Source organism: Aythya fuligula, chromosome 1, assembly GCF_009819795.1.
Source record: "Aythya fuligula isolate bAytFul2 chromosome 1, bAytFul2.pri, whole genome shotgun sequence".
NCBI lineage: Eukaryota > Metazoa > Chordata > Aves > Anseriformes > Anatidae > Aythya > Aythya fuligula.
Window position 1 is genome coordinate 44,681,210 of NC_045559.1, and position 13,554 is coordinate 44,694,763.

A 13,554-nucleotide genomic window follows, 5' to 3' on the forward strand; every position below is an offset into this window, starting at 1 on the left:
CATTTCCCCTTTCACCAGCAAACCAAATAAATTTTACACACAGAAACATTTGACATAAAATCAGTACACAAATCATGGAACTCCTTGCTAAAGGATGTGGATGCAAAAATGGATTCAGTTGGACATGTGCCTTAAAGATAGACCACTGAGAGTTTTTAAATAGACAAGCCACATATGGCTTGGGAATTGTCCTCAGCTGACAAGAGTAAGAACCTAGGAGAGTACTTGGAAAAAGTATATATTTGTTCCATTCCTACTCTCCCCTGGGCATCCAAACAGAGTCATCTTGGAGACAGAGTGCTTTGTTAGGTGGCCCCTTGGTCTAAACCAGTATGACTATTTGTTACAGCCATACGCCTGCATAGTTTGTGTCATCTGGGGGTGGCATAGTACTGTATGGACACCTGAGAAAATGAAATAAGATTAAAAATATGGTTCTTTAAACAGGTACTGGATTTTGTCATCTTTAAGTTCTGTAGCACTCAGGGTTGTCCATCGAGTGATTCATTAGGCTCTCTCACTCTGCCTTGTCTCTATCCCTACAGCATACTCCATTTTATTACAAAAATTGTAACCTATTGCTGCAAAATCAGGGTCATCAGATGTTTAGCATTTGAGAGGAGACAGGCTAAAATTGCCAGTAATAAAGTAAATAAATAAATAAATTTATTTTTTTCTCTGCAAAGAGAAAGAATTGGCCAAATACTCAAAATGCCAGGTGCCTTAGATGGGTAGAAGAACCTTACACTGTAGCCATTGAGCTGTGATGCTGTGGTGGTTCTAATGCAGGTGGAAATGTAGGGTGTGAAGTATACACAGGATGCAAGTGTACTCCAACCTTTCTTCTCACCAGCCTAAGAACTCCCACGGGAATCTTCCAGGTCCATCACAATGGGGTGGTATAGATATATATAGGCATCTATAGCTGAGAGGTTTTTTGGAATACTAGAGGGAACACAGTTGTTCTGTGGAGATTTCCTCAGGAACAAGGACCAAGGTCATGACCAGCTTCTGGGAAGCTAGTCTAGTAGCTTACTTTTAAAGTAACAAGCTAAAATGAGCAAAACACATTTGAAAGTCCAGCTCAGGCATGCTTTACTTGTGATTGCTAATGCTACTGTAACTGCTGACTGTGTTGCTGCCTGTGCTTTAACTCCACCATGAGAAACCAAGAGCTGCAGCGCAGTTCATTCCGCTGTAAAGCCACGTGAGCCTCTACTTAATGCACACACGCAGACATTTCTATTTCAGGATACAGTTCCAGGGAGAAACAGTTGCACGGGAAATTTGGTTGAAGTCTGCTCCTGGGAAGTGCTCTCCTTTCCCAGCCAGAGGCACCAGGCCCCAGCACACCGTCTGACCTCTCCCACCCCCAGTCACGTAGAAGTAGAAGCCCTCCTCTCTCTCCGTGACAGAGATGGGAAGGGGATCTGCCACCCCCTGAGGAGGACAGTGGCTCCAGGGGAAGTGCTTCAGCATGACGGGCATGGCCTGGCTAGCTGAGGGAGCAGGCCCACTCTGGCAGTCATCCCGATGGCCCCAGCAAACGGGAGCCCAACACAAAGCAAGGGTGTTTGTGAAGGAGCTGCTTGGGCCTTCTGCCCATGGCAGCAAAACAGCAACCTCCCTGCGGGTGCTGAGGTCAGCAAAAGAGCTGTCTGGCCTCCGGACCCAAACCATTCGCCCTTTTCCTTCCTGAATGGCTGAAAAGTGGCAGGAGACCAAGTGGTGTGACCGCCCTGCTTGAGAGCACGAGCGTACCTCCAGCAGTGCATGTGTCCTCACTGGAGCAGAGGTCTCGCTTCAGTGGTCTCTGCCCATTCCTCAATTCCCCAGCTAGCAAACAAAATGTTAGATAATGGCCACGTTCAGACCCAAGGCTTCCTTTTGTGTCTGGGCCATTGACCACAGTCAGCTCAGCAGCAGTGGCCTGCTGGAGTTTATTTGCTACATTTCGCTCGCCATAACCCCTTCCCCAAGCCATCCGAACCACTCCAATCCAGATCTCCTTCTCAATACTAAATTTAGTAATCTCAATTACTAAAATTACTCCACACACAGAGGCCAGATACAGATACATCTCCCCAGTGCCATCTGCCTAGTGGCTCTATCCACTGAGCTTCTTATAGGGTTTCTTCCCTTATTTCCTTTCACTTACATTGTCCTCTAGGATGCAAGTGCCATAGCACTGCATGTAGGCAGAGCTGTATATGTAATATTATAGGCTCACAGCACGTATAGTATCAGGAGGTTTCCAGACCTCACCTAAAAGTAAAATTGCTAGGAAGGATTCTGTGAACAGCTTCGTGGCCAGGTTTCCCACATATATCATCTCCTACACATCTCTCCTAACAGACCCACCTCTAAGACTGACTGTACATCAGGACAAATGGTTCTGGGTCTGGCCAGGAGGAATAAAGGAAAGAGAGTTTTGCTGCTTCCATCACACAAGGGGGGATTTGTCAACTCCCTTTTTGTCCCATTCCTGGGAAGGGACATACTCTTGCCAAAGAGCTAGCAGCAGTGTTCAGAGCCCACGGGTCAGACATGGGCACACTCCAGTCCTGTTGTATGTTTTCCAGGCTGAGAAGAGGGGGGTGGCTGGGGCTGAACTCATGCCTGAAAACTCGCTTTTACTGCAGCTGCTTAAGCAAGGCTGCTTTGTTGGCACTTGCCAGGAAAGAAGGGGTCCCTAGGGCTTAATGGACTATGAGCTGGTAGCACACACATGCACACATGCCCTTGCACTCACTCTTGTTTGTCTGTGCTGGTACTTGACAACCAGGGCTGCTTGTCCTCTGCAGGCAGGACGTGGTGGGCACAGGGTTCATCAGTTTCCCTTGGCAGCACGCAGCTTGCCACTTCTCCTGCAGTGTGCCCACACAGGCACGTCTGCAGGCAAGGGGGAGCTGGATCTGGGAAGCTGCAGGAAGGGAAGAGTGCTTAAAGAGCAGGAAGGGCAAAATGGTCACTGAACTCTGCCAGTGCTGCGGGATTGACAACAGCACCAGGATGGTCACCTCTACAGACATGCCACAACACAATAAACTCCTCTCAGCCCCCACGGTTGCCCAAGGCTCTCTAACAGCACAGCTTCCCTGGGCAAGCTTAGCCCCGCCAGTTATTCACAGCAGTTGGCAGGGTCAGAAAAAGAAAGTGCAGCTCTGCACCCAGCTGAGCTCAGATTGTTTTCTGCTTAAATTTAGATTACGCAATATCAGGGAGGAGCACAGCACCAGGATCCCATGGCCCTCAAAAGCGAAACAGAAAGCAGAGCAGCAGCCCAGGACGATAACAAGTGCTGCGCTCGCTTTGTGCTGACAGTGTCAGAGCCCAGCCAGCACAGGACCTGGCAGCAGCTGCAGAGGGGATCTGCTCTCCAGCTTGTTTCAGCTCCGCACCCCAATGGGTAGCCTGTAAGTATCCTCCAGCTGTGCCCCCACCTCTTTAATGCCACTGGCAATGGGGGGAGCTGCCAGGGGTAGAAGGGTTGCCCCCGGGTGCAAACGTCTAGGAGGGAGAAGGTCCTTCCCCAGCTTGGGGGCACTGCTGGTCTCTCGTTAGGGCTCCACAGAGCTGTTTATCTCTGCGCAGGGATGATCAGAGCTTGTCCCCAGCCCTGAAGCCAGATCCTGGCCAGAGCTACATGCCTTGCCCTCTCTGCCCTGCTACCTTTGCCTGGGCATTCAGCCAGCAGCTTTCTGGGTGGAAGGTGCTTACCTGCCTGTGATTTGGGAGAGGGAACTTGTGTGCCATCCTGATAGCACAGAAGGGTCCCCATGAGCCCCGTGTTGTACACAGACACCCCCAGGAGCTCCTGAGCCGTGCACACGGAGCCCCTCTCTGCCCGGAGGCTGAGGCACAGAGCTCGTCCTGGTAAAGCCCAGTACTCCCAGCAACGGCCACCCAGGAGTAAGGGCAACGAGGCCAGGCTGGGGCTGGCTACACCACGCTTGGGTTGCTTTCTCTTGCACCTTTGTGTTAGAACTGCAAGCTCTCCTGTCCAAAAGGCACGGGAGTCTCCTTAGAGGCAGAGGGGCTGCAGATGGCTGGGATAGGCCCCAGCTGGACGCGAGTGACAGCTCTTTCCTGTTTATCCCTGCTGCTCAGCTGGGCTGCCTCCAAGCCGACTGGGGCCAAGAGGCAGGGCTCACAAATGCCGTGGCTGCGGCTGTGCTGGTGGTGGGGTACCAGGTCATGGCTTTCACAGCCAGGCCACACGTCCCCTCCAGGCCAGCCATGTGCCCTCTGCCCCAGCTGGCATCGGGCACTGGCACCGGGCGGTTTTCTGACACCGTCACGGTCACACCAGGACAAGCAGATTTATGGGCTGGGCAGAGCAGGGCAGCAAGAGGCCAGATGGAAAATCTGCCTACAATTCTGCCAACACAAAGAGTGAAAGGGGGTGTGTTGCTGGGGAAAGATGAGGTCCTAATGGACGTGAGTATCCAAGGAGAGGGCAGGTGCCTGTTTGGTTGGGGTTCCCTGGGGCCTCATACCTGAGGGGATCACATAGCACCATGGGCACCTGAGGTGTCTCTCCTCCACCTCTGTAATGCATTTCCATGGTCCTGTCAGGCATTCAATTCTGCTTCCCTCTCTGGTAAACATGTGCAAGTAGGACAACTTTTAATTCCTGATATGTTTTTCTTTGGGGGGGGGTAGTGGCAAATAGAAGGCAATGTGAGGTGGTTAAACAGAAAGACTGTTTCTGTAAGCGTGTCTGCCTTAGGAAACCCACCTAGGGAAACAGGACAGCAAGGGGCAGAGGGCCAGCAGGCGCCGGGAGCCCTTTAGAGCCCCCAGCTCCGAGCTGTGCCAGATGTCGTGGGGAGCTGGCAGCTAATGCAGAGCACCCACGCAGCACAGCTTGGACTCCCTCTGAAGGCCATGAGGCAGGGTGACAGGGAGCATGGTGTGGGGTGTGAGCCCTCACGGGGACAGGGGAGGAAGAGCAGCAATGCCTGGCTGCAGGACAGCGCTGTAAAGACGGGCAAAGAGGAGGAGTTGCTGGGAGCAAGACTGTGGTGGTTTTACTCAGGTGGTTTTACTCTGAGCTCCACCACAACTACTCTCTCACTCCCCCTCCTCAAGGGGAGGGGGGAGAAAATAGGTGAAAAGGGCTCAAGGGTTGAGATAAGGACAGGGAGATCACTCAACAGTTCTCATCACAGGCAAAACAGACGCAGCGTAGGGAGATTAGAGAAATTTTTTACCTATTACTAACAAGCCAGAGAAGTGAGAGACAAAGAAAAACTAAAAACACCTTCCATCCATCCACCATATTCTGCCTTCTCCCCCTGAGCAGCGCAGGGAAACAGGGAATGGGGGCTGCGGTCAGTCCCTGACATTTTGTCCCCACCACTCCCTCGCAGTCCCTCTCTGCCCCTGCTCCCCATGGGGTCCCTCCCACGGGATGCCGTCCTTCCCCAATTGAGAGGGGCAAACTGCTCCAGCACGGGTCCTCCACGGGTGGCAGCTCCCCCCAGGCCCCCTGCTCCTGCGTGGGCTCCTCTCCACGGGCTGCAGCTCCAGCCCGGGGACTGCTCCTGCAGGGGCTCTCCATGGGCCACAGCGTCCTCCAGGCCACATCCACCTGCTCCACCGGGGGCTCCTCCACCCATGCGGGGGCTGCAGTGTGGAGATCTGCTCCATATGGGACCCATGGGCTGCAGGGGGACAGCCTGCTCCACCAGGGGCCTCTCCACAGGCTGCAGGGGAACTGCTGCTGCCTGCCTGGAGCACCTCCTGCCCTCCTGAACAAACCTGGTGTCTGCAGGGCTGCTTCTCACTCCTCTCTCCCAGCTGCAGTTGCACAGCAGGTTGTGGTGTTTTGTTGTTGTTGTTTGGTTGGTTGTTTTTTTTTGCTTTTCTTCCTGTTTTTTAAATCTGCTCTCACAGAGGCACAACCAACATCACTTTTTGGCTTAGTTCTGGCCAGCAGCAGGTCCATGTGGAGCAGGCTGGAGCTGGCAGCATGGGGCAGCTGTTGGATTCTTCTCACAGAGGCCACCCCTGCAGCCCCCTGCTACCAAAACCTTGCCATGTACACCCACTTCATTCCACCTTTGTGAAAGCATGTTTAAGCATAATCACAGCATACTCTTACTTCACAATTCAACACAGTCTTCACAAATTTCACTTACATCAGAAAGAAAAAGAATTCACCACACCAAAATAAACATTACACCATCACAACACTGAGAAAGTGGACAATTTACATACACTCCACCCCTCATCCTTTTACCACATTACTATGAAACATATTCCTCACAATTATTACTTTCTTAAACCCTTCACAACTGTTATATTCATAAACAACACCCTGTCCATGTTTTGCCCATTACTTCTCTCAGTTATCATCTTTATCCCAAATTCCTTGAGCCTCAAATTGGGCACCAAAAAAGACTGGGGTGGTTTTGCCTTGCTGGGCAGCTGAACTCCACCACAACCGCTCTCTTACTACCCATTCTTAGAGGAAGAGGGGGAAAGAAAAAAAACAACACATAGGTTGAGATAAGGATAGTTTAATTAAAGGGAAATGGAAGAGGGGAAAAAAAAAAAAAAAAAAAAAAAAAAAAAAAAAAAAAAAAAAAAAAAAAAAAAACAAGTAAAGGCTGCATGGAAGCACAGAGAAAGAGAAAAGAAATGACTCTCTGTTTCCCATCAATGAGCGATGTTCAGCCACATCCCAGGAAGCAGGGCCTCACTACACACAGCAGTTGTTTGGGTGAACAGACAATTTCATAATAAGACCTCCCTCCCCTTCCCTTTTCACCGCTTTTGTTGCTGAGTGTGACATCGCAAGGCATGGAATATCCCTTTGGTTGGTTTAGGTCAGCAGCCCTGGTGATGTCCCCTCCCCACCTCTTGCCCACCCCCAGCCTGCTGAAATCAAAAGGTCTTGTTCTGCAGCAAGGTCTAGGCCTGAGCGGTGATGTTTTCCTGATTGATTGTGTCTTCATAGTAGGTTCAGAGCAATGGGCATCCTCCACGTGGCCTTCCAGCCTCTCCAGAAGCCTGTTGTGAAGAGCTCCAAGGGAGGCCACAAGAAGAAGTGAGGTGTTGACCCAAGGAAGGGGACAGATCTGTGTCTGGATCCTGTGGCACACTGCTCATTGTGTATGTGTTCCTCTTGGCTATGACTGGGGGAGAAGTCTGGGACAGAGAAGCTTTATCCCTGTGCACATTAAATATGGGTGCCCTGCTCCCAAGTGTGTAGGCAGGGGGGTAGGAGGGGAGTGCTGAAGGGTCTCTGGTCACCAGCAGCGTAGCCAGACATTGATTGGGTGAGGTTTTTCCAAGGTGCTCTGAAAACTCGTGGAGGCTGTACCAAACCCACAAGTGGCTGTGGGGTGGGAACACAGGCAGCATAGTGCATGAAGGTTGGCTCGGGACACCGGGATGACACGCTGTTGGGTAATGGATAGCGGAGAGGGGATAGCAGGACCAACATTGTGAACTTCTTGAGAGAAGTTAGTAAATGATTCATAGGAGATAATGCTTGGTAAAAACAAGAAAGGGGTGACTTGCAGAGCCTTGAGTCAGACACAGCATGAAGCCAAGGTCTCTGCGCTCCTTGCCCCATGTTTGTGCTCCTGTGCAGTCCCAGATGCCCAGGGCTGTGGTGCCAGCGATGCTCCTTGCTGATGACACTCCTCTGTTTTTCAGTGTGAAGCAGAAGCTCGCAGGAGGGCTCTGGGGACAGCCCACGATTCGGAGAGCAGAGCAGGTCGGCAGATTTACCAAACTACCAGCAAGAGGAGCGGGGAGGACAGCGACTGCAGGTCTGTCTGTATGGCACCCATCTCCCGGGGCCCCATTGGAGGGCAAGCAGATGCGGGCAGGCCCAGGGTGCCCCTTGGTAGTGTCATAACTGCCCGCCCATGCGGGGCGTAGGTCCTCAGGCAACCAGGGCAGAGGAACACCATGTCTGCCAGCCTCAGCAGGGAGCGGGGTGGGGGCGACCAGCCCTGTGATGCCCAGAACTGTAAGGGGATGCAGGGTCCTCAGGGGTATGTGGGAACATGGGGCACCGATGGCACCAGGTGTCCCGGGGCCCTGAGAGGCGGAGGGGGGAGCGGGTAGAGCTGCACTTCAGACCCTTTCATGCCTGTGTTTTGCTCAGACGTCCAAAGATCGATGGATGTCCTTGCCTGACCAGAACTGAACACAAAGCATTTTTCCAGAGTAGCCCTTAACCCCCTCCTTACCAGACAGCAGTGTTTCACTCCCCTGCCATCACTGCAGTTCCCTGACAGATTCCTATCTTGAACAATGTGAGGTCATGGTACACAGGTTGCATGTAGGGCTTAGGGAACCACAGCAGTCTTCGTCCCCTGTCCTCTCAGTGCTGGCCCATGTGCAGAGTGTGATTAAGCCACTTTTGCCGTGACCACAAATGAGCCCTCTCAGCCCACACAGGGGAAGCAGGACTAAGATGCTTCTGCTCTCTGTGCAAGGGCTCAGAGTACACCTTGGAAGGGTACCACAACATGCACTAACCAAGAGGTCCCCCCTCATGTTTTGCAGCAGGAATCCTCACGGCAGCCCCCACCATGGTATCAAGAGAGCGTGTGGGCACTGTGATGGGCCTGCTGCAGCTGAGGTGCACAGGGCACCTGCTCTGTGCACTGATCCTCCTCGAGGCTGCCGGGGCCTTGGCCTTGATGCTCTACGCACTGCTGTGGGAAGCTGGGAACCTAGTCGACCTCCCTTACAAACGCATTGGCTTTTACAACTTCTGCCTGTGGAACGAGACAGCTGGGGAGCTGCAGTGCCTGGAGCACAATGATCTGCAGGTGATGGGCATCAGCATGCTGGGAATAGTACTTGCCAGGGTTTGTGTCTACACCTGTCTGGTCTTCTGCATCTTCTACCCCATTTTTGTTGCAAATGTGAAGTGCACAGAGGAGGCAAAGGGCTGGAAAGCGATCCTCATCATGCTCATCATCAAGATGATAATCCTGTCTGGAGGCCTGGGTATGTTTCTCCTCCAAACCTCACAGTGGATTCAACCCTCTGATTTCACCGGGGGCTTTCTGGCACTGGTTGCGACTCAGGCTCTGCTACTGCTCCAGATTTTCACTGTCACTATGTACCTCAGCTGGGTCAAGAACACGCATCCATGTTGAAGCCTTTTTATTGCCCATTAAGATTTGAAAGCAAAGAAAGCAAAGAAGAAAGCAAAGAAGAAGCAGTAAACATACTACAGCTTTAATCACTGGCAGAAAAACTAATCCTTAGTCCAAGTGCTCTAGTCCAACCTGACCTGGAGGACAGTGAAAGGGACAGACTGGAACCTGCAGATGGAGCACACATCCTTCTGGACATATCTAAGTACATCCTTCTGAGTACAGGCAGCCAGAGAATCAAACAGGCTTATTTTATTGGAGCTGCCTGAAGAGATTCCCTTCTCCACCTCCTGGTGGAACTGAGCATGTCTTTGAGGCAATCATGACTAAGGAGCTGTGGCTTCACACTGCTGTCACAGCAGCAGCCTCCCCAGGAGTGCACTGGAAATACTTTGTTCAGCAGGAGCGCCTGCATTTCATCTGCTGGAACAATGTCTGGGGTGATGCTGCCGTAGCTCGCTAGGGTGAAGTGTCCCACATCCAACCCCAGCAGTAGCAGAGCACCTGGAGGAGCAGACTAACCACTTGTTGAGTGCTGAACACAGCCCTAATGAGGAGGGCTTCCTGAAGACTCTTTCAGGTGCAGAACCCCAGGTTTGTACCCATTGATATTACAGGGCTGCATCCATCAGTCCATCGACCATTGACAGACTCCAGGAGAGGCTAGTGCTGTGTGAGGGAAGCTGTTAGCAGAGCCAGCTCAGCTCTTGGTCCAACACATGCCCCACACAAGTGGCAAGGAGGAGGACCAAGGCAACCCCCAGCCAGGGTGCAGTGCCCCAGCAGAGCCACCACAGCCAGCGCTGGCTCTGTGCTGTGTCTGTAACCTCCCCAAGGAAGCACCTGCTTCCCATTGACCCCTGTAGGGACACGAGGGGATGCCTCTTCTGCTGGAGGGTCTGGGGGGAGTGTAGCTGGAGATGCTGGTTTGAGTGATCTTCAATAAAAAAGCTCTAACACCTGCCTGGTCCTCATGTGGTCTGTTTCCCTGCCTTCAGAACAGGAAGAGGACACCAAGCCATCCCCATCCCTTCCCAGGCCCCCATGCACACTACCGCAGGGTCAGCCCACTCAGGATTCTCCCTGCCCCTGATAGCCTGCCCCCACCTATGTTCCCCAGCTGACGGAAGCCTGCCCAAGGCCTGAGGCCAAGTCAGTGCCAGGATCGACAGGGACAGCTTGCCAGGACTCACTGCAGCCATCAAGGAACCACACTCCCTTGCAGAAACCCAAGTGTCTCCTTTAATGTGGCCATGCTCTGAGATGCCAAACAGAAACAAACATACCCTCATCTGGAGCCAAATCCCACAGAACCCAGCATACACTGGGAGAAATGTGTCCCCTTCCCTCCCCGTGGTCTTCATGGGCTTCCTACCAGCTCCACAGTGAGAGGCCACCAGTAAGGCAGCTTGGCCCAGCCTCAGGCTCTCCTCCTGCCATCCTCAGTACTGCAGGCAGGGTGTGATGCACCAGTAGAGGGGCTTCCAGGGTTTCTTTTGGATTCCAGGACTGACCAATCACTCACAGGAAATGTAAATCAAGTAAAAACAGGTAAGAAAAATAGAACAATTTATTTAGTTCTTCTCTATCAAAGCTAGATAAGTATTTACAATCGATTCCTCGAGGCTTCACTCCAAGTAACACGAGTGCATGAGTTATTGCTCCCCCCCACATCCCATGTGCCACCCCACGGGGCTGGTTTTCTCTGTAGTGTCTCCACAATGCTCAAGCTGTGCCAGGTGAGCCTCGTCCGCCCTGGCAGTGAGCATCACGGTGTCCCTGCTGCTGGGTGAGCTGTCAGACCACAGCCCAGCTTGTGGTGAGTCCAAATCCACGCTGAGTCCGTCTCCTTATGCCTTTTCTTACGACCTGCGCCCAGTCCTTTCAAACCAATTAAATATAAAGCTGGATGCCACGATGAGCTCATGCTCCAGCTACATCACCATCCTTGGGTTTGCACAATTATCGCACTTCTCACTCCCTTCATCTCTGCTTTTGGGGGTCTGCAGTGTCACTGCTAGCTCAGTGACACGAATTTGGGGAGGGGAGGCTGGGACCACCAGCCCACAGCTTATCACGGCGGGGCTTTGCTCAACCCACGCAGTAACTCAGGCCATGACCACCCAGGAATCCTACAACTTTTGGGCCCTCCACAGGCAGCTGCGTCAAGGTTGCGCCCTGCCCGTGCATCCCGTCAGACACCACCCCCATTACAGCCCCCGTGCGCCCCGTGGCGGAGCAGCAGCGCGCTCAGGTGAAGAAGATCTCCCGCACGTATCTCAGCGCATCCTCCGGCTCCTCCCGCCGCGTCCCCTCCGCGCCGCCACCGCCACCGCCGGGGGACGGGGGAACGGGGCTGCGGTCCCCGCCCGTCCCCACGCCGGCTGCGCTCCCCGGGCTGCTGCTGGGCGTTGGCTGCGGCTCCCGCTCCTCGTCGCTCCCGCTGCCGGCCTCCTCCTCCGCTCGCTCCCTCTCCAGACCCTGCCCGAAGGAAACGCAGCCAGCCCGGGCCGTGCCCGGCCCCGCCCGGGGCCGCGCCGCCTCCCCACGAGGGGCCGCCCGCGGGCTCACCTCGGCCAGCACGCCCAGGGCCACGTCCACCAGCTCGGCCTCGTTCATGCAGAACACCGCGGCCGCCCCGGGCTCCGCCGCCGCTCGCTGCCGCCTCCCCCGCCGCCGCCCGGCCCTGGGGGGAGCCCCCGCGGCCGCCCCCCGCTCCTCGCCCCCCGCCGCCCCCATCCAGGCGGGCAGCAGCCGCCGCCGCCCCGCGCCCGCCGCCATTTTGTGAGGCGCTGCCCGGCCCCGTTCGCCCGCTGCCTCCTGCTTGGGGCTCGTCAGCACTCCCTCAAGCGGCGGCAGCCGGCGTGGGCGAGACGCCCTCACGGCACAAAGGGGGAGCAAGGTGTTTTTTTTTTCAGGGAAAGTTCACCAAAACAGCTTAGCGGGAGTTGGATTGAAAAAACGATGAGGTGAACAACGCTAAGTTCTAGTAGGGGAATGCCTGTAACTGAAAGAGAAGTTCTAATGCCTTCCTTTTCCAACTGAGGGACATGGGCTCCTGCTTGGACAGGCTGTTAAGGTTCCCATGGCTGCTCCCAGCACAACCATAAGGCCCCCCTGGGAAGGGGGTACAGGCAGGGGAGGAAGAAAAAGGGCAGAGAAGAGGCTGGAGAGCAGCCCCGTGTGTAGAATAGTAGAGCTGTACATTGAGGAAAGCACCAGAAGGGCAGGGTTGGGGAAAAATACCAAAATTGCCTTGTCCAAACCCTAGCCAGGATGGAAATGCTAAGAGGCAGTCGTCTTGTGGTCTTATAAATAGTAGCCTCATGAAGAGAGCCCTGTGTGCTCTCCAGGGACAGCGGGATGCAGCACCCTCAGTCTCCCCCTCTGCTCAGACACCTCTCAGGGTACTGCTTCGAGGAACAAGTTCAGCTGCAGGCAAACACCAACAACAGAGTAGGGTGAGTAATCCACTCTAGGGGGTAATTTGGAAATGCGTGACTGGATTTAGACACCTACCAGGACCCTGCAGTAAGTTTTGGGTAAACCTTGCCATCCCCAACTTTTTAACATTGCACTGTTTCTACTGTAGCAAATTCTGTCGAAATCATTGTTAAATTGTCTTAAATTGATGACCAAATGCTGATGAAGTGCTGTTAAAATCACACAATCTAACCTTACTATTTATAAAACAAATCCTAGATTGTTCCTACATTAAAGTTGTGTAGAAATGTGTAGGCCTTTTGCTCCAGCCTGGATTGGGGCTGATCTTTCATACCTAATGACACCTAGTGGCTGGTTGATCCACAAGCTGCCAGAGGAGCCCAGACTCGGGCTGAATCCTGTCAGGGCTCAGAGGGTACTAAGCAAGGGGATTTTATTTCCATTCACATCCGATAGAACATCACTCAAAGAGGATCTTGTCTGTTCCACTGCACAAAGACGCTCTGACTTGAGATGCAGAAAGCAGAAGTGCATTCTTTTCCTTAAATTACACTGGCAACTTCTCATTTACCCATGAATCCATGCCCTGCCACCCTTCCAGCAGAACCTGTGTACTTGGATCATTTGCACAAATCAGCACATCCCACATTTTAAGTCCAGCTTTGGGCTGCTAGACCAGGTATCTGTGAGCCCCCCAGAAGCACCTGCTGTGTCAAACCACAAGGACCCAGAAGCTGCTCAGCCTGTCCCACTCACACAATTGTTCTTCCCTGACTCAGCTGATATTTAGTGTTTCGGGAGACAGGTCTAGGGACAGAGCACTAGAAAGGGCCAGACTGATCCTACCTTCCCCTTTGGTACTCTCTACCATCAAGTACATCAGGCATTATGTAGTTTCTGATCTCTAATGTAAGCATTTCAAGAAGTCTGACTTAGGATCCCTCCTCTAATTCCTGGCAGACACTGCAAGGGAACA

The 13,554-nt window shown here is 53.2% G+C and overlaps 2 protein-coding genes across 2 annotated transcripts; one reads left to right on the top strand and one right to left on the bottom strand.

Annotated features, from left to right (window-relative positions):
* Nucleotides 1-6,980: 6,980 nt before the first annotated feature.
* On the top strand, nucleotides 6,981-9,172 carry TMEM140 (transmembrane protein 140). Its single transcript, XM_032207653.1, has 3 exons — nucleotides 6,981-7,057; nucleotides 7,672-7,787; nucleotides 8,533-9,172. Exons 1-3 carry the CDS (start codon nucleotides 6,981-6,983, stop codon nucleotides 9,132-9,134), a joined length of 795 nt encoding a protein of 264 aa, XP_032063544.1. The 3' UTR covers nucleotides 9,135-9,172.
* A 1,514-nt stretch (nucleotides 9,173-10,686) lies between these two features.
* On the bottom strand, nucleotides 10,687-11,787 carry CYREN (cell cycle regulator of NHEJ). Its single transcript, XM_032202139.1, has 2 exons — nucleotides 11,706-11,787; nucleotides 10,687-11,615 (listed from the first exon to the last, which is right to left on the bottom strand). The coding sequence occupies exons 1-2, from the start codon at nucleotides 11,751-11,753 to the stop codon at nucleotides 11,385-11,387; spliced, it is 279 nt and encodes a 92-aa protein (XP_032058030.1). The 5' UTR covers nucleotides 11,754-11,787; the 3' UTR covers nucleotides 10,687-11,384.
* Between the last annotated feature and the right edge of the window lie 1,767 nt (nucleotides 11,788-13,554).